General features: G+C 39.5%; 2 protein-coding genes across 5 annotated transcripts in view; one reads left to right on the forward strand and one right to left on the reverse strand.

Annotated features, from left to right (window-relative positions):
- Nucleotides 1–22,297, reverse strand: part of CPEB3 (cytoplasmic polyadenylation element binding protein 3) — a 159,738-nt gene extending 137,441 nt beyond the window's left edge. For 3 of the 4 annotated variants that reach the window (XM_072971605.1, XM_072971603.1, XM_072971601.1), the window contains exon 1: nt 22,124–22,294. The gene's annotated coding sequence lies outside the window, so the exon portion shown is untranslated. Of the gene's footprint in view, nt 1–22,123 lie in introns of all 4 variants that reach the window. The other variant, XM_072971604.1, reaches the window with a different exon arrangement.
- Nucleotides 22,298–22,364: 67 nt separating this feature from the next.
- The window catches only part of MARCHF5 (membrane associated ring-CH-type finger 5), a 42,434-nt gene continuing 39,517 nt past the window's right edge, over nt 22,365–25,281 (forward strand). Inside the window, exon 1 of the mRNA XM_006211039.4 lies at nt 22,365–22,724. Within this exon, the coding sequence (XP_006211101.1) occupies nt 22,690–22,724 (35 nt within the window). The 5' untranslated portion in view covers nt 22,365–22,689. The remainder of the gene's footprint in view (nt 22,725–25,281) is intronic.

The raw sequence follows: 25,281 nt of genomic DNA on the forward strand, positions 1-25,281 counted from the left end.
TTCACACACCTTATGACCCAGCAATTCTGCACCTAGATATATACCCAATAAAAATGCAAACATATGTTGGCCAAAAGACATGTTCAAACCAACATTATTCCTAATAGCCCAAACCTGGAGGCAACCCAAATATCCATCTACAATAGATTGGAAAAGTAAATTTGTGATCTAGTCATATAATGAAATATCATAAGACAAAGATAATGAATAGACTCCAACTTTATAGGAAAACATAGATGAGCTGCATGAATCCAATGCTGAGTGAAAGATGCCTGATACAGAAGAGTACAGACTACATGATTCCATTTATACAAAGTTCTAATAAAACTAATTAATGGGGCTAGGAGATAGCATATTGGTTACCTTCGCAGAGAACGACTGGTAGAGGACATAAAAGGGAGCTGCAGGGATGCTGGTGATACACTCTTTCTTGAACTAGACACTTGTTACACAGGTATATTGACTTCAAAAATGCAGAAAACTAGACACAATGATTTTTGCACTTTTCTACATTTTTGTTAAACTTTCTTTAAATTTATAAAACATACACATGTATTTGTAAAGGTTAACTATCTTCTGTAGGGTAAAGAGAAAAAAATAGCACAATCTGGCCAAATACGAAGACTTAAGTCTGGGTCATCTAAGCGAGAGAAATAAACGGGGGGCTTCCTCTGTGCCAGACCTGTATTAGAGACACTAAGTGCAAAGATGAAAAAAGCCCAAATTCCTTGACTTCAAAGACCTCACAGCCTAAGGAGGGAAGAATAATTTTGGTCAACTATGGTAAATTAGATATTGCTTAAGTAACCTAGAAAGTTTTAAGATTGTTAAAGCCTAAGGCAATTTACAAGCAGGATGTCCACATCCTCTGAGTAAGGACCTGTTAAACAAGTCTAGGGCAGACTAATTGAGAACAAAACAAGAGATAGGGAGCAAAGGGGAGCCACATGAGTCACTTGTGGTTCGGTAGGCAATCTGAAGAGTACCTGGGGTTCTTTGTATTTCTTGCCTCTCTATCCATTAGCCTTGAGTTCATTCATTCATTCATTCATTCAGCAACTTTATGAGAGACCTCCTAGACACAAAGTAGCAACTAAGCAAAACTTACTGTCACTAACCTCTAAGAGAAAACTGAAGCTATTAGGCAGTTATTTCCTCAATTTCTCAGCTGCCTACCACCAAGCCCCCCACTTACAAACTTATCTGTATCCCCACCCATACTTCCTTTCCCCGTCTCAGAAGAAATTGAGTTCCCTACAGGTCCACAATGAATCCCTCCATCTGTAGTCTAGAGCTCATTCTATCTAGTTTCCTTGAGATTCAGTTCATTAGTTAATTATGCTCAACTTTCTCCTTCTCATTCCAGACAGGCTGTTTGAAAGAAATCTCTAAATCCTAGCTCCACTTTCTCACTTCCACTCCCCAAACTTGCTGCATCTGGCTTCTGCCCCTACCATCCTGCTAAAAGTGCTCTTGCTACTGATCTTACCAAAGTCACCAATGACTAATGGACACTGTTTCAATTTTTATTTTATTTTATTTGCCGTTCATCCTTCATAAAACACTTGTAGTAAGCAGAATTCTAAGATGACTCTCCAACATTCCAGGATAGAAGGAAAACAGGAACCCTGGTCTCGTAACTGCAATTCTGCCAACAAGAATGAACTTGAAAATGGGTATGACACCCTAGACAGAGAACCCAGTCATGCTGACCTACAGAATCATGTTATTAAATGAACTTTTTTTTTTAAGCCATTAAACTTGTGGCAATTTGTAACACAGCAGAAGGAAATGAACAGAACAGTATTCCATTTTCTTTGAAGACACTGCTCTCCTGGTTCTTTACTTCGGATGTTTCTTCTCAATCGCTTGGCCACTAAATACAGCTTCCCACTGGGGTTCTCCTAATCCTACACTCTCCCTGGAAAGTGTGACATTCAAGGAACTGGGAAACTAGGTTCATCACTACCTGGGATTCCAGATCAAATCTTTTTTTCTTTTTTTTTATAATATTTTACTTTGCACATTTCTTTCCTTTTTTAAAAAAAAAAATTTTTGTCCAACTATTTTTTTATTTTTATTTTAAATTTATTTCTTGGGTTTTTTTTTTTTTGGTGGGGGGTGGATAATTAGGCTTATTTACTTATTTTTAAATGGAGGTACTGGGGATTGAACCCAGGACCTGGTGAATGCTAAGCACACACTCCACCATACCACTGAGCTATACCATCCCCCACAGACCAGATCTTTTTGTTACGTTCCAAACCACTATTTAACTAACAACTTTTCTCTCTGAGGATCCCACAGCACCTCTTCTCCCACAGATGCCTCTGCACACATTCCTTCTGCCTGAAATACCTTTCTACCTCTTGGTAACCTACTCCTACTCACCCATTAGAATCCAGTTCAAATGTCACCTCTTTGCAGCTTTCCCTGACCATGTGAGCAGAATTGCCCATTTTTTTCTTTTATATACCTCTATACCACGCATACATCTCTATTACAAAATTCTTCATGCTTTAGTGCAATTATCTGTTTACATATCTGTCTTTCCTGCAATAACTCCAGGATCAGGACTATATTCATCTCTGTAACCCAAACACTGGGCCTGTAACATAGAGAAAAAGGAGAAAGTATCTTTTACCTCAATTTATAGAGGCTGAGAGCACTTCTTTAAATTAACATTAGACGAAGAGAAATTCTCTTGCCATTAAATTTATTTCAGAACACTATGTTTAATGACACTATATTTAATATTTAGTGAAGATATTCCATACTAAAATTTGGTGTAATTAATTTTTCTCCTTGCTCCTGTTGCAGGGCATTTAATTTGTTTCTAAGTTTTCACTATTTTCCAAACTGATTGTTTCCTTAAAGCCACATTTCTAAAGGAAAAACAACTTGGTTGAAAGGCATACTATTAAGTCTTTTGATACATATTAACAAAATTTTTAAGAAAGATTGCAGTTTATACTTCCTAGAGAAATGAGTTTCTAATATGAAAACAATGTATGAATACTGCATACAATCAAGAATAATATAGTGGTTGTTCTGATAATAACCTAATGAAGAAAAATGTCTCTACTCTTTTGATATGCCAAATGAGATTAAACCCCTTTTAGCATCCTAATATGTTTAATACTTTGTCATTCTTCTTCATCATACTTTCATGTGATAATGAAATAGTAGATAGGTACTTACAGTCTATGTTTATCAGCTGGAGATTTCATTTCAAAGAATGTCATATAAATACATACATTTGTCTATTCCTTTAGAGAGAAAAAGATGAACACCTTTCGTGTATGTTTCTATGTTACTAGACTTCAGTATACTTAATTTTATTTTAAAACCTAATATTCATGAAAGTGGTCAAAGGGTACAAACTTCCAGTATAAAATAAATAAGTTATGGATGGAGATGTACTATACAGCATGGAAATTATAGTCAATACTGTATTATATATTTGAAAGTTGCTAAGAGAGGTAAATCTTTAATGTTCTCATCACAAGAAAACAAATCTTTCAACTATGGGTGGTGATGGATGTTAACTAGACTTATTGTGGTGATCATTTTGCAATATATACAAATATCAAGTCATTACGTTGTACAGCTGAAACTAACAATAATGCTATATGTCAATTATATCTCTGTTTTTAAAAAGAAAAAACTTAATATTCATATATATTTCATGTATCTGTGTTTATCTTGGGTCTGAATAATGTTCAGTAGACCAGTTATTTTTATATAAAAAGTTTTATGCATCAAAAATTTGTAAACTTACAAAGAGACTAGATTTGTACTCTTAAAAAAGCATCCCACACTATTTTTAGATTTTATCCAATGGTCAATTGAGTTCCCCCACTACAATGCCCTCTCCTTTACAAAACGTTTTTGTTACAGCATACCTCCCTTCAGTCAACCATAGCTTGTTTATTTTCCTACTCTTTGTCATAACTCAGTTACAAGAACCTCCTGGAGACTGCAAGAACTGCAGAATGATTTCAGAAAATATAGTTAAGTTTTACGTGGGTTACTTCTTCTCCACCTATAACAACTGCCATTTTATATTTAAAATTTTCATTTTAAAATGTTATTCTGGAAGGCCATGTGTGTTTCCCAAAGACTTCGGAGAGGAAAACCCTAGCCACTTAATGTTTTAAGTTGTTCTTCAAATCTCCTGACAGTTTCACCATTTCACTTTAAATGCTGTTCAAGATAAACAAGTTTATATTGTATAGTACAGGGAACTATATTCAATATCTTGCAGTAGCTTACGGTGAAAAAGAATACAAAAAGGAATATATGTATACTTATGTATGACTGAAGCATTGTGTTGTACACTAGAAATTGACACCACATTGTAAACTGACTATACTTCAATTTTTAAAAAATGCTGTTCAAAAGTTGCTCCCATGAACTTGGAATCAACAGGTACCTCTCAAGGAGCTAGCCTTAGAAGTATCACCAGCTTCCATTGTTTCAACTTCCATCCCCCAAATTTTAGCTACAGCTTGGAGCATTTTCCCAAGAGCTTTCCAGTTGTCTGCTGGACATTTCTATATGCCAGTTTCATCCATCGGGTCACTCATCATTATCTACAGGAAAAGAGCAAACACTCACCCTAGTATTTAGGGCGCTCGCCTTCCAATCCCAACTTATGCTCCCAGATAGCATTATCCTGACTTCTCCAGGCAAATTAGTCTACCCATGGTTCTGAACCTTGTTGATATTACGGATTCCATTTGGAATACCCTTCTTCTCATCCTCTCTACTTATACTAATCTCATCTTTTTGGGGGGCTTAGTTCAAAGTCCAGTTCTTAAAAATAGCATCTATCTGTACGACACATTCATAGCTTTTGCATTTCTATTTACCTTTTCTAGTATAATTATGTTAACTCCCCAACTAGAACTCTAAGCTTCTAAAGGGAAGGCCCTGAAACTTATACTTTTGTTCTTCTTCAAAATCTGGTAGAGTATCTTGCAGGGAGCTTGGTAATAAGAGCCAACATTTATGGAGCATATACTGTGTGCTAAGTGCTTTCTATATATTAGTTCATTTAATCCACACAATAAATCTATGAGGTAAGTACTATTATTATCCCTAATTACAGATGACAAAATGGAAACTCAGAAAGGTGACTGACCTGCCTAAGGTCACAAAACTAGTAGGTGTCAGAACTAGGACCTAATTTCAGGTCTGTCTGACTCTAAACTGTCTTTTTGTTAGTGACTCATAAGCAGGTCCTCTGGTCCTACTTGATCTAAACAGCTCAGCAGACAGCTTGAGCTTCAAAGGTGTGAAAAGAGGGCAAACTGTAGTTCAGCAACTTTTCTTTCTCTCATTGACACAAAAGCTTTTAAACAATGACCTTTGCCTGAAAACCAGAGATAAGCTCTATCCAAAGGATTCCAAATTCCACCTTCGGGCAAGACTCAGTCCCAGTCCAGGAGGTTCTAAAAACATGATTGTTTTCGAGAGGATGACTCATCAAAAGAACTGATTTTAGTCTTCAAGGATCTAGACAGCAAGGTTGGTCCAGGTCTGAAAATGATGGAGAAAACCTTTCTTGACCACAATCTCTGTACAAGTACACAATAGGTGTTGTACAAGTTAATGAGTCACCAGGATCATCAGAACCAAAGGGAAGGGCAATAGTCAGTGTACCCAGGTCACCCTGGGATCCTGGTATTTGAAACCAAACAGTGTTTATGTGATATCAGTGCCTTTCAGTCACAGAGGGGATTAGACTTTTCCAAACTCCTTGATCTTATTATCTCATTTGATGTTAACAGCCCTGTGCAGTGGAAAGACAGCACAGACAGGGCCCTCGTGTTTGTTTTTTTCAGAGCACCAGAAGGCTGGCCACGGAGGCTAGTGGCGACTGAAATCTAGTACTTGCTCTGCTCACCAAGCTAACGGACCTTCATGGCGGGGCTGCATCTGCCTGGAGGAAAGGGCACCTTGTCCAAATTTTCACAAAGGGACTATATGAACAGGAGACAGCACCAACGATGATTGTTGGAATCCCTACTTTAAATACGTGGGTGTCAATAATACCTCAATAAAGGTATAAAAACAAAAAATAAAAATGTAGAAACTCAGGCTCGGAGATGTTACAAGATATAGTTAATATGCGGTAGATTCAGGGTTAGAATTCAAGTCTTCCAACTTACTAGTTAACAACTAGTTAACGATACAAGTCTCCAATTGGTTCAGTTTAATGTAGGCTATCTTGGTCTTCTCATGTGGCACACTGGTATCCTCAGCAGTCTGCTCCAACCAGAAGAACCAAAGTCCAGAGCTCTTTGGTGTCGCTCTGTCCTGAAGCCATAGCTGTTCTCTTATTGAGGAAGGTGAGAAACAGATATGTGTGCCAACTGTTCCAAGAGGGATCTCCTAGCACTTCTGGAAAAACAAATTAGACCACCTGTCCCAATGTTACGGATCATACATCATCACGGTGGCAGGGAGTCAACATTATTAATATTACGGGAGGTGGTGTGTGGAAAGCACATGAGGCATGAAATCCAATTACCTAAATTTAGATTCTAGCATTACCACTTATTAGCTGCCTGTGCCTGGGCGATAACAATAACAAATATTTACTGAGCACATACTATTTGTCATACCATGCACTTTGTTACATGATGAATGATTTCACACAATCCTAAGAGATATGTACCTTCATTACCTCCATTTCACAGATGAAGATACTGAGGCTCTGGGAAGTTCAAGTAACTCACCTAAGGTTATACCATTGGGAAGTGGAGGAGCCAGGATTCAAACCCCAGCAATACAACTCTAAAACCCATATTCTCAATTTCTCAGTCTTTGTTTCCTCTAAAATAAAACAGAGATAACAACAGCTCCCCTACCTAAATCATCAGAATTATATTACCATGTACAAGGGCATTTTTAATAAACTGTAAAACAGTAGAGGTCAACGTATGAAATCCAGAGCTAATACTGACATGCAGATGGGTTTATCTGGAAGGTCTACACTCATGTGCAGATTTCCTCGTCTCTTTTCTACTTAATATTGAGAGTCAAATTGAGTTGTTAAGCCCATACTTCTAGCAACAATGATCTTGCTACCCAGATATTTCTTATCCTCTTTCCATAGCCTGTTTCCTATTTATGGAAGCAGAATACAGTGGAACATATCCTTAAAACTGCTAGAGGATACAGATTTCATTGTTTATTAGTTTCAGAATCTGTAGCTTCACAGAATTTCTTCATCATCTGGTGATGATGATGATGATGAGGATGTTTATACTAACTGATCACTTATTTATACAGGCATCTAAATAAACATTTTACATGCCTTATCAGTTAATCCTCATAATAATCCTAAAAGAGAGAAGCTATCATTCTCATTTTTTCAGGTAAGGAATTAATCAGGGTTTACAAATGCTAGCTAAGTTACTCAAAGTGACATAGCTAGAGATGAATAAACTCAGGTCTGTTTTGACTCCAAAACTCAAGCTCTAAAGCTTAACTCTTACACCTCACATCCTGCCACACCCAGGCACAATCTGGAGGACAATGCCTGTATTTTCTTTACAGTCAGGTTTCTGCCTCCCAGTGCTTTAGTGACCATATTTTTTCTAAACCAAAAGTCAAAACATGTGGCCTGACAATCTGAAATAACTAAACTCCAGAAAACTCCAGGACCTGTGCTTACTGGGCCTTTATCTTCCGCCCCCACCCCCGCTACCTGACTACCTAGAACAAGCCCCATTCAGATTGCTCCCAGCTTCTGCTCCCAGGCCTGGCTCCTCTCCCAAGCAGAGACCTCCACCTAAACTCTTCAGCTGGAAGCCTCGGAGCCTCTTAGAGAAGGAGGCCTCGATCAGCCTCACCACTCAAAAAGAGCCCCTCTCTCAAAAGAAAAAGATGAAAGGAAGAAATGGTTTCTCTCCTCTTTTTTTTTTTTTTTTTTTTAAATAAGAAGTCCTTGAGACATCCCTTTGAAACATCCCACTCTTCCATCAGCGGCCTCTCCCAGGGAAAGCAAGGAGGAGGAAAAGAGAAATTCATCTGTTTGTTCTCTGTTTGGCCTCTCCTTTCTAAAGTTGCTGTTCGCTGCAGTTTGCGCCGTGGGTCTCCCGGGGAGGACAAAAAAAAAAAAAAACAAAAGCTCCAAACTTCAAAGGTAGAAATAATCTGCAAATTCACTTATTCAACACATTTATTGAGCACCAACTATATAGTAGGCTCCCAACATTCACTATCCCTTCCGTCTAAATGCAAGATCAAGAAAACTCAAAAGTGGTATACAAGAAAGAAAAGATCTTTCTACATAGGGGGAGCCGGGGGTATGGTAATTGAAAAAATAAAAATGAACAGGAAATATTAGATACGTGTAAGTGCTATAAAGAACAAAAAGGGTGATGTGATTGGAAGAATCTGGTAAGGTAATTCTGGGTAAGGTATATCTGGGGAGCTGGTCATTAAAGGCCTCCATGATGAAGTGAGTGAATGAAAAGGACCCATCGTTGTGAAGACTGGCGGTCGAGGATGCAAACAGAACAGTTCAAGCGAAGATCTTAAAGCAGAAGGGAAAAGCCTTTAGAGCAGAAGTTGGCAAAAGTTTTCTGTAAAAGGGCCACACAGTAAACATTTTAGGCTTGCAAATCACAGGTCTCTTGTTGCAGATTTGTTTTTGTCCCTATTGTAGTAGTTGTTTTACAATCCTTTAAAAATGTAAAAACCCTCCTTACTTCACCAGCAGTATTAAAATAGGCCTCTGGCAAAATTTGGCCCCTCTTGGTTTTCTGATCCCTGCTTCAGGGGAACATCCAAGCGAGAGAGCAAGTAAACAAGGAGAAAGCAGTACCAGACGGTCTGAAAGGTAGGCAGGAGCCATATGGCACGACGCCTTTTAGGCTAAATTAAGATTTTGGATTTTTTTCCTAAGTGTGATGGGAATCCCCTGGAGGGTATTAAGCAGGGCAATGACGTGATCTAATTTATGCTTTAAAAAGGCCACCGTGGTTGTGTGTGTGAAGAACAGACTGGGGTGAGGGTAAGAGTGGAAACAGAGATAGTTGACTAGGAGGCCAGCTACTTATTGTATCATCCAGACGAGGATGAGGGTGGTGGTGTTAGAGACAGAAAGAATTGAACACAAGGTGAACTAAATACCCTCAGTGAAAGCTATAGGTATCATTGATACACTAAAAACATGGAAGGAGTCTTGAAATTTTACTTTAAAAATCAGAAAAACAGTAATAAAGAGCATGATTAATAGAAAAATCTCGGTTATTCAAAATTTTAACAATATTTTGACATGTATGATTTGTAGATACTTAACTTTCAGGGAGATCATCATTTAACTTTCAGGGAGATCATCTCTTCCTCTCTCTTTCTCGTGAAATGATTCAATTTCTCCTCTGGTTCCTGATAGTCATTACTTTCCCCATTTCACCTAAATGCATTACGAAGTATACCTAGAATGTTCCTCTCATTTCAGAGTGCACTGCAGTCAACCAAAAAAGCAAAACTGTTTGCTCTTTTAAAATCTGAGAAACTTCCAACTTTCCTTGGCAACACCCCCTTCCCTCTCAAAGTTTTCACCATGAGGAAGTTGTAAATGTAGGTGGTTCTCACACTACCCAAACTCATTTTCTTGTTCTTTCTGTGATAAAAATAAAGCTGAGTCTTTGAAAATTCATCAGGCTATACATTTAATTTGGGTACTTTTTTGGTACATAAGGGGAAGAAAACAAAAACAAAATCCAGACACACACACAAAGAGGTTCCAATGATGGCAAGCTTTAGAGAGTAGGCAGATTAGATAGTGTTGTAAGGTAGGTTCCTTGGTTCCTTGGAGACCAAGTTTTTCATGCGAGTGATTTTTTTGAGGCATATACATCAGCAATGAAATGAGGAAGGCCAGAATAGTGAGAGGGAGACACTGACCCCTCAAAGTGGTTGCAACTCAGTCAATACTTGTGATAGCTGTGGTGGTGGTCCCTCAGACTTGTCCTTAAGTGGGGCAAGGAAGCTGGGTCGTTGCATCTTAAATCAGCTAGTCACTGGCTGTGAGTTCCTGGCAGCATAGCCTAAAGATAGGCCACGCCCTGCAAGGACAAAACTTTGCACCACCAGGAACTAAAATTCCCAGCAGCTGAGGAATGAGTACATTACTCATGAAGAGAGGACCGGAGCACCGCAGAATCCACGACAGAGACACTCAGAGATTCTCATAGTTATTTTTATCATTTAATATTTATCGAGGCACACAGTATTTTACCATGAGTATATAGTATTTGTATTAAAATACTCTAGTAATTTTTATTCTACCAGAAATACTGATTAGCATACCAATTAGTATTTACCACATTATATAGTATTTTATCAGGGACATTTAGCATTTTTATTAAAAATAAGCAGACTTTATGTCCAAATGTTTAGAAACATACTTTTAAAAAATACTGCTGGAAAAGTGACTCAAGTGCCATTTCAGCTGTGTACCTTTCTGCAGCTGATGATTAACCCTGAATCATTTTTTACCTTTCTCTTCCTTTATCGAGTCCTATGGCTCCTTCTGTGATAAGACTCCTCCATCTATCCCTTTCTGTCACTGCCACCAATTCTGGCCCCCACCTTCATCTCCTCAAACTTAAAACATCTCCTGTGTCCAGTTTCATCCAAGTTGGTTTTGTTTTTTTTTTGGAGGGGGGTAATGCTCCATTGCATGACTTGCACTAATTACTCAAATAGTCATTGAGAATCTGTGCAAGATACTAAGACAATAACATCGAGCAAGAAGACACGATCCCTCCAACCCTTAAGACTATTTATTTCTAGTGAGTGAGAGACACTTTAAATAGTAAATTCCACGATAAGTAATTTCATGGTAGTTGTGATAAAAATTCTATGAAAAAGTACCAGATGTTATCAAACCATATAATGTTGGGACCTGGATTAAGGGGGCCACCGAGTGGATTTCCAGAGTAAGTCAGATGAGCCTTAAAGAATAAAAGGATAAAGTTCAAAGGAAGTAGGTTCCATTCAAAGAGAATATCATGCTTCTTCCTGCCTTCAGGCTCTGAAGAGGAGACATGGTATTTTCAAGGAACTAAAGAAGAAAGCCAGTAGCTAGTATGCTAGAGCTCAGGATTCAGTTGGGAAGCTGAGGGAGGGAGTAAAGTAAGTTTGTAAGCAAGGGCAATACAAAAGCCATTAGAAGTAGGGTTTTATTTTACTTTTTAAAAAAACTTTTCATTGTGAAGTAATTTCAGAAGTACAAAAATGTTACAAAAAATAATTTCTCTATCCTTTTCACCCGCATTTCACCCACTAACATCTTGAATGACTGCAGTATAATTGTCAAAAACAGAAAATTAATATTGGTTCAATACTATTTTCTAATTTACAGAGCTTATTTTACCAATGGCCCACTAATGTTCCACCCATTGCATTTAGATGCCATGTCTTCTTAGTCTCCTTTAATATGGGACAGTTCCTCAGTCTTTGTCTTTCATGACCTTGACACTTGCGAAGAGCATTGGCTAGTTATTTGGTAGAATGTCCCTCAATTTTGGTGTCTCTGATGCTTCCTTATGATCAAATTCAGGTCACACACTTTTGGCAATAATAATACCACAGAAGTCATGCTGTGTCCGAGACAGTGCATCATGTCAGAAGGAACATGATGGGGATTTGTCCCACTGTGGTGAAGATAACTTTGATCACGTGATTAAGGTACTGTCTGCCAGGTTTCTCCAATGTAAAGCTCCTCTTTTTCCCTTTTTACTTAAATGTCTTTGGGAAGAAACTTCCTGACTATATGAATATCCTGTTTATCAACATATTTTCACCCACTAATTTTAGCATCCATTAACGATGCTTGCCTACATCAATTAGTCCTGTGGTGTTCATCAACCCTTCTAATTAGCTGGAATGCTCCTGTAGAGTTTTTCCTTCTCTCCTGATTTACTAATGTATTTTTATAAGCACAGACTCATGGATTCATATTTTATTCTATGGGTTATTATTCATTATTATTACTTATCATGTTACTCAAAATATCCCTGACTTAGCCATTAGGATCCCTTCAAGTTGACTTCTAGGTCCTTTCGACACAGTCCCATCATTTTTTTTGTTTTTTTTTTTTTAGCACATTCCTACTTCCTGGCACTGCAGATGTTCCAGGCCCATGTACTTTTCATACCAGTCTAGAATTAGCAATTCCTCCAAAAAGCCCTGGCTCCCTTTACTGGAAATAGCACTAGGTATACTCATGGGTTCTGGGGTATAACTGCTTTAGGCCCTCTCAGCAGACAGAGTTAAAAGCATACGTATGCACACATCTGTTTGGGTTTACCTATATATCTGTATCTATAAAACCATGAGTTTGTATTCATACTTCTAATTCCCACGAAACATCCCAAGGTTCATTATAACCTTAGAAATCTCTCTCTTTTTAATTCACTAAATATTTACTGAACACCCTCCAAGGGCCAGGCTCTGTGCAAGGCACTGGGGTTACAACAGTGAACAAAACAAGTATGGTCCTGTCCTGTCCTCATGAAGCTTAGATTCTAAAAGGTGTAATTTATGGATTATTCCTCTTCTCTCCAAATTGCTAACTGTATTTTTTCTACTGGCTCCTTCTCACCAGGATTTAAAGGGGCCACAGTAGGATTTTAAGCAGGTAACACGGTAAGTTCCACAGTTCTTAACAAGCCACTCTATTAAGGAATCAAAGGAAAAAAGAGTAGACTGGAGAAGCCAATTGTCAAATCAGTCGATCGGGGATGAAAGCGAATGTGGGGAGACCAATTATGAGACTAGTAAGTGGTCCCAGTTAAGAGATGACAGTCAACCGGACTGGGATGAAAGCAGGGGGAATGGAAACAAGTACGTGGATTTGAGAGATATTTAGGAGATAAATGGATCACACTTGGTGATTGACTTAAGGGTAGGGGGATGAAAGAGAAAGATGACTTAAGGAAGATTCCTAGGTTTCAGGGAGTGTGTGCATATATATTGGCTCAGATTTCCATATACTGTAAATATATGACTACTTGTCTCTTCTATTAAATAGTAAACAACCTGTTGACAAGAACAGTGTAACAATGTATTATTCACATCTTTGTATCCCCAATATCATCCACAGTGTCTGGTACATAGGTGGAGTTCAAGAAACAATGCTGAATAAATAAATAAATCTTCCTCAGACTTAACCAAGTTGAGATTTCAGCTGCAGGGTCTTGAACCATAATACCTTCATAAAGGCCTAAAACTCTCTAAGAAGAAGGAAACTACTTACGCTAAATATCTATTCTCCCATAAGAGTATATCCTGATTTTTTAGTTTATTATGCACACTTTCTCTTCTAACATTAATTCATTGTACCCAAGAGATGACACCCAGAAGCTATAAAACAGAGATAAATATTTGACTATAAAAATGAAATCTCACTTCACATCTATCAGATCACCAAAAATTAATGCCTTTTAACTGCCTATTCCTGGCAGGGGGTGAGGGTAAGAGGAGGAGGGCTGTTTCCTCACCTCTCAAATGGAGCTAAAGTGATTAGGTAAGATGTTTCTAGACTCAACTCTAGGCATTTAGTAAAGACTGACACTCAGCCTTACTCTTTATACATTCATATACTTCTTCAAGTCCCAATTCAAACCACTCCTCCACTAGGAAGCCTGCCCAGATCACTCCCATATGCAACAATTTCATTTCCCATCTCTGAGCAATTAGGGTACTTATCTGTAAAATTCTTCAACAATTAGTCATGGGTAGTCCTGTGAATGCTCTTGCAATAATCACTTTCTTTTTTACTTCTTAGTTAACTATTCACATATTCATACACTGTTATCCAGTGAAGTCAGATATACCTGGATTCAAATGTCAGCTATGCAACTTACTTGCTATGACTTCATTTTTCCAATGTTCAGTATTCTCATCTACGATATGGGAGACACAGCCATCTATTTGATAAGGTCATTGTCAGGATTGGAAATAATGTGTGCAAAGGGCCCGGCACATGCCACATATTGGTGTTCAGTAAGTAGATGCCAACAAGTGCCCATTGAAGGCATTTGTCATATCTTTTTCAAATTTCAGTCCCCTCCCAGACACAGCACTTCATAGAGTGCCTCACATGTGGCTGCTACTTGATATTTTATTTACTGATATTCCACCTTGTCCAGAAAGGACCTAAGGCAGCTAAGTGTTCAGCAAATATTTGTTGAATGATTACAGGCCACACTTTCCAGTCAGATTTTGTTTCTTTCTTCCTGCTTTTCCATAATAAGCAAAACACAATAATGTGACTTTTTAAAAGCCTTTAATCATCCTCCACTTGTACCAAGTATTTCTTTTCTTTTTAAATTTAACTAAAAATTTTTAACTCTAAAATACATGCTCATGGCTAAAATAAAATCATAAGGGAATAAAATGAAAATATCTCCCCATATTTAGTCTCATCATCCAAAGTAGTATGTATTTTTTTTAATTCTTAGGTAGATCTCAAAAAAAAAATCTCCTTACATACACATGCTAAGTTAAAAAAATGGGATAATACTATAGATACTATCTACTCCCTGCTTTTCTTCACTTAACATATAGGTAGTATTTATTGGTTTTGGTGTTTGGCAACTGTTCAACTTTTTTAAGTTATTACCTAAAGGTTTGCCCTGATTTTGCATCATAAGAATAAAAACACTACAAGACTATTTTTGTCTCTTTTGCTCTCCTTTATCCCCAGCACCTAAATAGCACCTGGATCATAACTGTAGTCAGTATGTGCTCTCTAATTAATGTACTACCTTTTGACAAATTGCCTTCATTCAAGGTGTATTGCCCTCCCTTAACCAAGTGGCAAGGAAGATCGATTAGATGCTCCCTCCCTAGATATCGAACTGTGAGCAGAATACAAACAGTTGGAGTTTATCTGTTCCTGTGCTGAACCCATATGATAGCATGGAATGTTCCCGCAACAAGATTCTCTGTGGCTGCTACTCCGCCTTACTTTCAATCCTGTGAGCTCACCCATATTCTTCCAATAAGTTTCCTTTTGCTTTAGTTTATCAACCTCAGCACTACTGGCTATCTTGGGCTACATAATTCTTTGTTGTGAGGGGCTGGTCTGTGCATTATATTATGCTTAGCAGCATCCCTGGTCTCAACCCACCAGATGCAAACAGCATCCCTACTGTAACAATCAAAAAAGTCTCCAGACATTAACAAATGTCCCCTAGGGAGAATGAATTAGCTAGAGTTGATTCCTGTGGAACAAAAATATCCTAACTGTAGATGGCTACTACATCTTGGGCAACTCTTCACAATAGCCTAAACAGAAATATCTCATTTGTTTCAATGGCTCAGCTATATAATACAGTTATATTGATATATCCTAAGTTATTAAATCAGCCAACTAATAATGGATTTTAAGGTTTTATCTGGTGTTATTTTAAATAACAGCTTTATGGAGGTATAAGTCAAACACTAAAAATTCACCCATTTGAAGCATACACTTCAGTGACTTTTAGTATATTCCTAGTTGCACATTCATCACTACGGTCAATTTTAGAATACTTCTATCATCTCAAAAAGAAACCCCTGCATACCTTAGTTGTCACTCCTCAAAACTCCATTTCCCCCAACCCTGGGCAACCACTAATCTACTTTCTGTCTATAGACTTACCTATTCTGAACACTTCATATAAATAGAATATGTTCTCTCTTGGACTGGCTTATTTCACTTAGTACAATGTTTTCAAGGTTCATCCATGCTGCAGCATTTATCAGTACTTCATTCCTTTTCGTTGTTGAATAATACTCCACTGTATGGATGTATCAAATTTCATCCATCAACTTATGAACATTTGGGTTGCTCCACTATAGGCTGTTATGAATAATGTTGCTATGAATATTCATGTATAAATGTTTGTGTAGGCATATGTTTTCATTTCTCTTGGGTACATACCTGGGGGTAGAACTGCTAGGTTGCATGGAGACTTTATGTTTAACATTTTGAGGAAGTGCCAGACTGTTTTCTAAAACAGCTGCACCATTTTACCTTCCCAACAGCAGTGTACTAGAACTCCAACTTATTCACATTCTCACCAGTGTTTATTATTATTCCCCTTTTTTTCATTATTGCCATCCTAGAGAGAGTGAAGTGGTATTTCACCATAGTTTCGATTTGCATTTCTCTGATGGCTAATGTTGGTGAGCATCTCTTCAGGTGCTTACCGGTCATTTGCATATCTCTGGAGAAATGTCTATTCAGATCCTTTGTCCATTTTTTAATTGGGTTATTTGCCTTTCTATTACTGAGTTGCAACAAATCTTTATATATTACAGGTACAAAGCCCTTTTCAGATATATGATTTCCCAAAATTTTCTCCCATCTGTGAGATGTCTTTTCACTTCCTTAATAGCACAAAAGTTTAACACTTTCATGTCAGTCTTTCAGGTAAAATCGTGTGCCATGAGCAGCCAGCTCAGCCTGCATCTTAATCATGTAAGTGTTTTCCTCTGAGACAACTATCATACTTTGGATGCAGCAGAGATGTACATGCTTCCCATTTCATCACACAGAATATTAAAAACATGCATATCCAAGGGTCAAGATTTAATATACGAATTTTTTTTACTGCATAATCAAGGACATTCCTAAGTGAACTTTTGTTTTGACTCCATGTGTGTGATGGTACAGACTATATATTGGGTGTCAGAGCCCTTAATGGTGCTAACACATAAGCAGTTTCATCTACCACTGCTTGCGCTATCAGTGTAAATGCCAATGCAGTGAAAAAGGCACATAATATTTTAGTATTATAATAAAAATAGCCTTGACCTCATATACCCCCTGGAAAGGTTCCCAGAGAGCCCTAGGGGCCTGCTAGAACACCTTTTGACAACTACTGCTCTATGACATCCATGTTTATTTAAAAAGGAAAATAATTTTATATATATATATACATACACACACATTTTCTCATAAAATGGATACTTCTGGAACAAGATATGAGAAGGAAGACATGGCATATTATCCTGTGATTTTTTACCCACCCTTGATGCACATTGCATATCCCAGGGACACCAAACCCAGAGAGAAATTTAAGCAAGGATAATGAAAAGTAATGGGTCTTCCACAATATTTATGAGGAGGAAGAGAAGGCAAATTAGTGAATGATGACATTTTTGTAAAATTATTTACCCTTTGTAAATATCTATTCCATTACAGTGGATATAAGCTGTTAGAATTCTATTCTGAGTAGCAAATGAAGATAAATCGACAGGTTTTACCCTGTCCTCTGTAAGTGGCCAGTAAAGCTTCTGTCCAGAATTAAAAAGTAAATTCAAAGTAATCCTATAAAGCTAAGCCAGTAAAACGTATTCTGAGGACAAGCATCTTCTCATAAAAGAGGCCCAAGAACATCTTCTACTTGAGAACTACTTAGCCTATCTAAGGATATTCAAGAACTTACAGCTGTGTTAAAGCAAACTTCTGAAATAGTAACAGAGCATGGCTAAGTTACTGAGATGTAGCCCAGCGCTAACTTCTCTTTGTCCCCAACCTACCCTGCATACCACTGCAAGATTTATCCCCCTAAATTACCCTGACTCAAAACTTTTAGTAATAATTAAGAGCTAACACCAGTGGAGCCGTTAACCATGTGCCCAGCATTTTCCTGAACAATTTAAATGAATTTTCTCACTTAATCCTTCCAGTAACCCAGTGAGGTAGGTTCTGTAATTCTCCCCCTGGAGATGTGGAAACTTGAGCTTAAAAAGACTCAGTAACCTGCCCAAAATTGCTGAGCCTCTAAGTGACAATGCTGAGACTCAAACATAGGCTTGAGCTGAAGCTTTCAACCACTGCAAGTATTTCTGCAGAGATACCACTGGTCTAATAGTCACTTAGGGAACTTGTTTTTAAAAAAATTGCTAATTGGACACAACTACAAGGCACATAGATCAGAATTTCTGGGGAAATTTTCTGACACACAGCAGGTTTGGGAATCACTACAAGTTAACTGTCCATTCTCTACAGAATGGAATCAATTTCTTTTGCCCAAACTCCTCCCAACAGGATTCTCGGATAACGGCAAAATTCCTTACATTGGCCTACAAAGCACTTCATAGTCTGTCACTTGATTGACCTTTTTGGTCCCATCTTGACCCAAGTCCCCTCTTTGTCTGGGTTTGTCGTCGTCCATCAGCCAGGGTTTTCCTTCACAGGGTACTGGCAGCTGCTGTTCTTTGGCTGGGGGTGCTCTTCCCTCCTCCTTTTGTCCAATTAACTCCTGCTCAGCATAATGGACACTTCCTGAGAGGAACTTTTCTGACCTCCCTGTCTATGTAAAAAAGGAACTTTTCTGACCTCCCTGTCTAGGTAAAAACCCTAGCTATTATCTCTCACAATACTATGTACTACATTTGCAACCTAAAAATATATTTATGTGATTATCTCTCTTTCCCACTATAAACGGTAAACTCCACAGAGGTAGGAACGGTGCCTTTTTTTGCTCCTTATTGTATCCCCCGTGCCTAGCTTAGTGCCTGTCACATAAACATTGTTCAAGAAATACTTGTTGAAAGAATTAATAGCTTCAAGGCCATTTATTCCCTACTTAACCAATCAACCATATTTTTCCCTTTTACTCAACAGAGACCATTCCAACTACAGAGGTTAACTCCCCTCTCTCCTTTTTTTTTGTTCTTATCCTGACCCAAGACCCTTTTCCACCTCTTTACCTATGTAATTCCTCCTATTGCTGCAAGGGAGAACCTAAATTTCCCCTGATCTCACAAAGTTCTCTTTATCACACCAGCCCATAACAGTCTCATCTAAACTTCTACATCACTTTGTATTTCTATGTTATTCATTTGGCACTTCATCATATGCTGTCATGTAACATTATGTAGTATTTCACACGGAAGTGCCTTGTTTTTTTTTTTTTAACTATAAGCTTTGTTAGGTAGCTTGTATGTTCTCTTATTTTGGGGGGTAAGTAATTAGGTTGGTTGGTTTGTTTTTAGAGGAGATACTGGAGATTGAACCCAGGACCTCATGCCTGCTAAGCATGCACTCTACCACTGAGCTATACCCTCCCCAGCTTGTATGTTCTGAAAAAGGTAGTTATTGTTTAATTTGAGACAAGTACCCAGGCACATCATAAATCCTCTGGAAATGTCTGCTGAATAAATTAATGAAGAACTTTCTGTGGCCTGCAGTATGGACTCTGCCTACAGTTTATCACCAAATTTGGCAATTGACAATTCTCCTTGGAGGGCACCTGGCTATTTCATATTATCTCTATGGACTACCTCCAGGGCCCCCTTTGACAGACAGTTCAAAACAAGTGTCATGGGAGAATATTAAAGAAATACACTATTTTAAATTTCCTAACATATTTAGAACAGTTCCATACTCAGGAATTTCTAAATCCATTACAAAGCTACTAACAAATTCCGTAACTCTTTAGGATACTCTACATTGTCAATTCTGATTCTCGTCCTCTGAGGTTGGAAGAATCCTTATTTTCAACAGATTAATTTCTATTTCAAAATACATCACTGAGAAAAATTTTTTTTTGGCTGTGGTCATGCTGTTACTCTCTTGACTAAATATCATTTACCATAAATCTTTAACCTGTGTAAAATGCAGAAGTGCATTTTAACTTTTTATTTGATGGAAGGGACTCAACTAAGATCGAAGTAATTGAGACTTTTCCCCTTCAAAGTCAGAAAGTAAATTATAATTCTAATTATTCTTAGTCTCATTTGAAAACATAAGAGCCAAAGAAAACAAAGCTGACAAACAATATTGAAATTCAAGGTATGTGTAGAATTATTTCAAATACAAACAATTAATTTATTTCATGAATTAATTTATAAGTCACGATTTTTGCCCATACTAATCAGGAAACAAAGTTTGATAATAAAGAATTATCAGTTATCTGTTTACCTGTTTCTCTTTAAATGTCCTTATGAACACTTTACATGGAGCTAATTATTTTTAATAGCTTTATTGAAATGGTAATTTATGTACTATAAAATTAACTCATATTAAGTATACATTAAGCTTTTTAAGTATCTTTACAGAACTGTGCCACCATCTCCAGAATCTAATTTTACCTCATTTTTTAAAATTTAGATATAATTTACAAAGTTATATAACTAACATCACTCTAATTTTGGAACATTTTTTGTCACCCCAAAAAAGAAACCTCATACCCATTACAATCTTTCTCTATTTCTTCTTAAGCCCTCCAGCTCTAGACAACCACTAATCCACTTTCTGTCTCTATGAATTTATTCTTAACATTTAATGTAAATGGAATCATACAACATGTGGTTGTTGTGACAGGCTCCTTCAGCTTAGCATGTTTTCAAGATTCATCCATACTGTCACAGGTATCAGAACCTCACTCCTTGTTATCACCTAATAATAGTCCACTGTATGAATATACCACATTTGGTTTATCCTTTCATCAGCTGATGGATATTTGGGTTGTTTCTACTTTTTGGCTGTTAGGAATAATGCTGCTAGGAATGCTGGCATACAAGTCTTTGTGCAGATGTATGTTTTTATTTCTCTTGGGTAGATACCAAGGAGTGGAATTACTAGGTCAGATGCTAATCACTTTTTTTTTCTGCTAATAACCCTTTAGATGAAAAGCAGAATTTTTTTTCTATTTCAAAGGGTTTTTGACACAGCCAAGAAACAGAATTTTCATGAAAATGCTAATATAAATCCTTTAAAAAATAGTAAGACTAATCTGCACACAGCTTTGCTATCTACAGAAGCATATAATACTTTCCAATTTGGGGTTCACATAGAAATTCTAAGACGAGGTGAGAACTCCTTTTAGTGCAAATCATAGAACTAAATGGAGCTTGCACTAGTCAATATGCTAGGATCAAATTCTATTTTTTGAGCAGAATTTATAAATATATCCATCTCCTGTGGCTGACAATTGCTTAACAGATAAATACACTAAGGGAAGGCTTATGCAATAGGAGTAGCAAGCAGTACATAGGAATTTAAAATATCAAACACCCTCCAATCAGGGGCCTGCTTCTCATTTCATGAGAAAAAGGTGAAGCATTAATTATAATTAGTCATGAAAATTCCCAAAGCCTTTCATAAAAGCATCTTTCAGAAACTGGAGGCCAAATAAACTTCTGGTCACATGCTGTTTTTGTTTTTCTTCCTGGCAATGTACATTCTAGTGCAAATATATTCAGGAAGCAAACTTTAAACTGAAAATTAAGAGCTGATTGCAAAATTCTACGTTAATAAAAGAGCTTAAAAAACACATTTTAATTTACACAAAAATCAAACATCTTGCAGCAAAAATTAGGCATAATCAAGGGAAAACTACCAGACGTCCTACCAATCACAGCACTAGAGAACGCCACAGGTCGTCCAAAAGACGCATTCGCTTTAGCCAACAGCTCTTTCCTCCCGCCAAAGCTGTCCCTAGAGCGTCAGAGAATAACCCAACGAGAGATTTATGATTTTCCCCTTTTGATCTCACCCCCACCCTCCCCAACACATCCACCTGCTTAGAGGTGTCAAGGCGACTAGAAATGGTTAACAGTGACCAGCAGCAGAGACTGAGAAACAAACACCCCTGACAACCCACAGCTGAGTAAGCAAGAGCTGTTTATTCACGAACATGTTCCATTTGGAGACTATCGGCGAGCCCTTGAAAGCCCAGGCACATTTTAGAAGGTTCCTAGAGAGGGAGAGAATAATCTCTCCACCCCAACCCGCTTCCCCCTCCCACCCCGGCCAAACACACACTGAGAGGCTCGGGTGGGAACCATCTGGTGGAGGCAGCGCCTGCCCTCCCGACCCCTCGGGAATAATCGCACTCACTAGAGCATCCGACCCCTTGCGGGGGTTGTGTAACTCCCCAAAATGAGCTCAGACGCGGCAGAGGCTGCCTCCAGCGCCGAAGGCTTCAGCTGGAGCTTCTGCCACCCCCGCCCCCGCCACGGCCCGCCCGACGCCGCGGCCGGGACTGGGGACCCTGCCGAGACATGGCCCTTTGGCCCCCTCCCCTCACCTGGCTCGGTCCCACCTGAGCGCAAGAGCCGAGGAGAAAAGAAATAGGCAGGGAGGGCTGACCTTGATGCTACTGACAGTGGAGCGGCACATCCTGCTGCTTCCTGGAAAGCGGCCCGCAGGACATTTTTCCCCCTGGAGGAAGGAAACGGGAGGGCGCCGGCCGGGCGGCGGCGGGCGCGGCGGCGGTGGTCGGGGCAGGCTGTGCAGCCTCTAGCGGGGACGGTCCGAGGACTACATCTCCCAGGCTGCTCTGGGCCGCTTTGCGTCGTGACCCCGGCGCGCACGGAGGCGGTGACTCTTACCTCACAGAGGTAGCTCCTCCGCCGGCAGCAGCTCGGCGCCCGCGGTCCATGGACCGGAACCCTGGGCCGACGGGCAGGAACCCGGGCCGCGATCGCCGCCTCCCCGCCCCAGGCTCCTCCTCCTCGCTCCCCACCGCCTCCTCCGGACGCCCGCGGGCCGCGCACCGCTGCCGCCTGGCTCTCGGAGCCGCCCCGGGAGGCTGGGTGGCGGGTTCGCGGCTACCGCCGGACTGAGGCCTACTCCGTCGTCTCTCAGTGCTATTGTCCCTGGGCCCGGCCCTGACCGGGCCCACCGGGGAGGCGAGTGCTCCGGCTCCGCGGAAGATGCCGGACCAAGCCCTACAGCAGATGCTGGACAGGTACGGGTGGCCTTGGGGGAGGACGAGCCGCGGACCCTCGCCTCCGGCCCTGTCCGCGCCCGACCTCAGGGCTCTTCCGAAGCCGACCCCCGCGTGTCGGGAGGAGTTCCACGGCCTGGGGGCCGGGTGCGGGGCAGAAAGTTTGCAGTCCGTTCTTGGGGGAGGGCAGAGCGGGCGGCCCGGGTGCGTAGACTTAAAGCGAAACTAAGTTAAGGAGTGGCGTATAGTTTTGCTGGAACGACATTGCGAAGTACGAGGGGCTCATGTTAACCCACAGTCAGTTTCTTTTTGTTACTCTCCTCCTCCCCTCCCCCTCAAACTATGTTGTAACGTGTTTGTCAGCGATGTCAGTGGCAAGAAGAACCAGACCGTCTTTCTGGGAAATGATCCTTCTCCAGTTTTAACACTTTTTCCAAAAACCAAGGACAGACATTCTTCTGGAAAGCTTCATAGATTGACTTCACTCCTTCCCCCATCCCATCCCCACCCCAAACTGTATCCGCAAGGGACTTGACCAGAGTAGGGGTTATGGAAAACAGCCTTGAGTCCAACCTTGAACTCTTAGCGTATTTCACCATTCGTTGAGTTCACTAAGAAAGCTTAATCTTGTAGTGGGGCCAGTTGTGCATTCCTGGGGGGCTCCAGTGGGTAAAACTCTGTGAAATCGGCTGCACCGCCCTCTGCTGTTCGAATTCAGATTCATGGGTTCTACCATGAGTTTTTTGAAGACCCTTAATCCACATTTTCCCCTAAACCAGGCCTTAACTTCCTGGCATAGCCATGCTACAGGCTAATGCATAGTGTTTGGTTGCCTACAACTCTCGATAGACCACTTGCCACTCTGTTCAGCAGGTGAGACAGCTCTCTGTACTGAGAAAAGGTCCAACTGTAAGGTGTTAAATGAAAGGCCTCCCTTAAATGAGATTATACCCGGTTCAGTGCAGTTTGGATCTGCCCCACCCAGAACACATGTCCTCCCAGAGAGACAGGCATTTCTTTTAGGGCTTGAAATTTTGAGACATCTAAGTTGATAAGAAATCATGTTACTGAATTCTTTCAATTTGGGGTGACCCAGTGATTAATCCAGCCCTTGTTTGAGGAGAGCATTCAGGTCAGGTTGTATTGACTACCCACCCTCTTTTTATGTAAGCAGTTTAACAAGCTCCTAGAAGGCAGAAACTTACTCACCATTTATCTTGAATCCTACAACAGAGCCTGGTACTTAGCAGGTTATCAGTAAATACTTGTTTCGTGACAAATGCATGAACTTTTTTGTCATTTTCCCCAGTTCTCTAGGGGTCTGATAATTTACCAGGTAAATGATAATTTACCATACTGGCAAATTACACAGGACTCCTGAAATACGCCCACCTCCTGCCACTGCCAATTCTAATCAAATGAGACCCTATTCTGGTAGAGGGTATTTTATAATTTTTTTTTCCTTCGGAGGGCCTGTTGCTTCCATTTTTAGGTAGGTGACTTTTAGGAAAGTTTGTGTCCAAAAGCTGATCTGGCTTTCAGACACTCTTTGGAGATTTCCATAAAAGTAAAAAATCCAAGGAGTGCTAGTGAGGCGTTTAAAATGTCTCAACAGAAACTTGAAAATTCTGGTTGCATATACTGAAGCAGGTGACTATACTGGCTTCCCTCATCTTCTGTATCTTTTTGACATACCTCAAGGTAGATTCTTAAGATGACATTCAAAGATTTTTTTTTTAATTTTTGATTTTTTTTAATGAAGGTACTGGGGATTGAACCCAGGACCTCAACATGCTGAGTATACGTTCTACCACTGAGCTATACCCCCAGTTCCTCAAAGATCTTTATTATCTAAGTCAGTATTTTGCAACCTGGCTTCATGTTAGAATCACCTGGGGTATGGATGGATGCCTGGCTCTGCCCAAGACCAGTTAGTTCACAAATTTCTGAAGAATGGGGCCTGAGCATGTATATCTTCAGAGGCTTTCCAGATGTTTGTTGTGGTTGAAAACCCCTATAAACCCTAAGGGATTATTTCATGAGAAGAGATAGTATGGGTTCATAAGAAAAGCTTGGCAGAAATCTTGAAATTCTCATTTTGCACTTACTAGCTTTGTGACTTTGGACTTAAATTCTGAGTCTCTGCATCTTCATTTATAAAATGATAACGTCCTACCTCACAGGACCACAGCAGATGAGAACAGGTAAGTACTTCGTAAAACAGTAAAATGCTATTCAGATGTTAGGCACACAGATGGTACTTGAGATTATAGTGTAACCAACCAGAGTAGCAATCCCCGCTCCATGCCCATCTCCATATTTACTATCATCTTAATCTAGGCGGGTCCTACCTGCAAGCTGAACAGTAAGATACTTGATAGGTTCATTTGAGGAATACTGACAGGCCCAACAGACTAAAATATGTCAGCCCATTAGGACCCAGAATTCTTGCCATGAATTTGGCTTCCCCCCCAAGCTTAGTCTCTGGCAATTTTTGAGGGACAGAATTTAGCTCAGAATTTTGCCCATATGTTGATTTCTTCAGTTCAAGTTTTATCCTTGAGAAGAGTAAGGAAAT

Source organism: Vicugna pacos, chromosome 11, assembly GCF_048564905.1.
Source record: "Vicugna pacos chromosome 11, VicPac4, whole genome shotgun sequence".
In the NCBI taxonomy this organism is placed as follows: Eukaryota; Metazoa; Chordata; class Mammalia; order Artiodactyla; family Camelidae; genus Vicugna; species Vicugna pacos.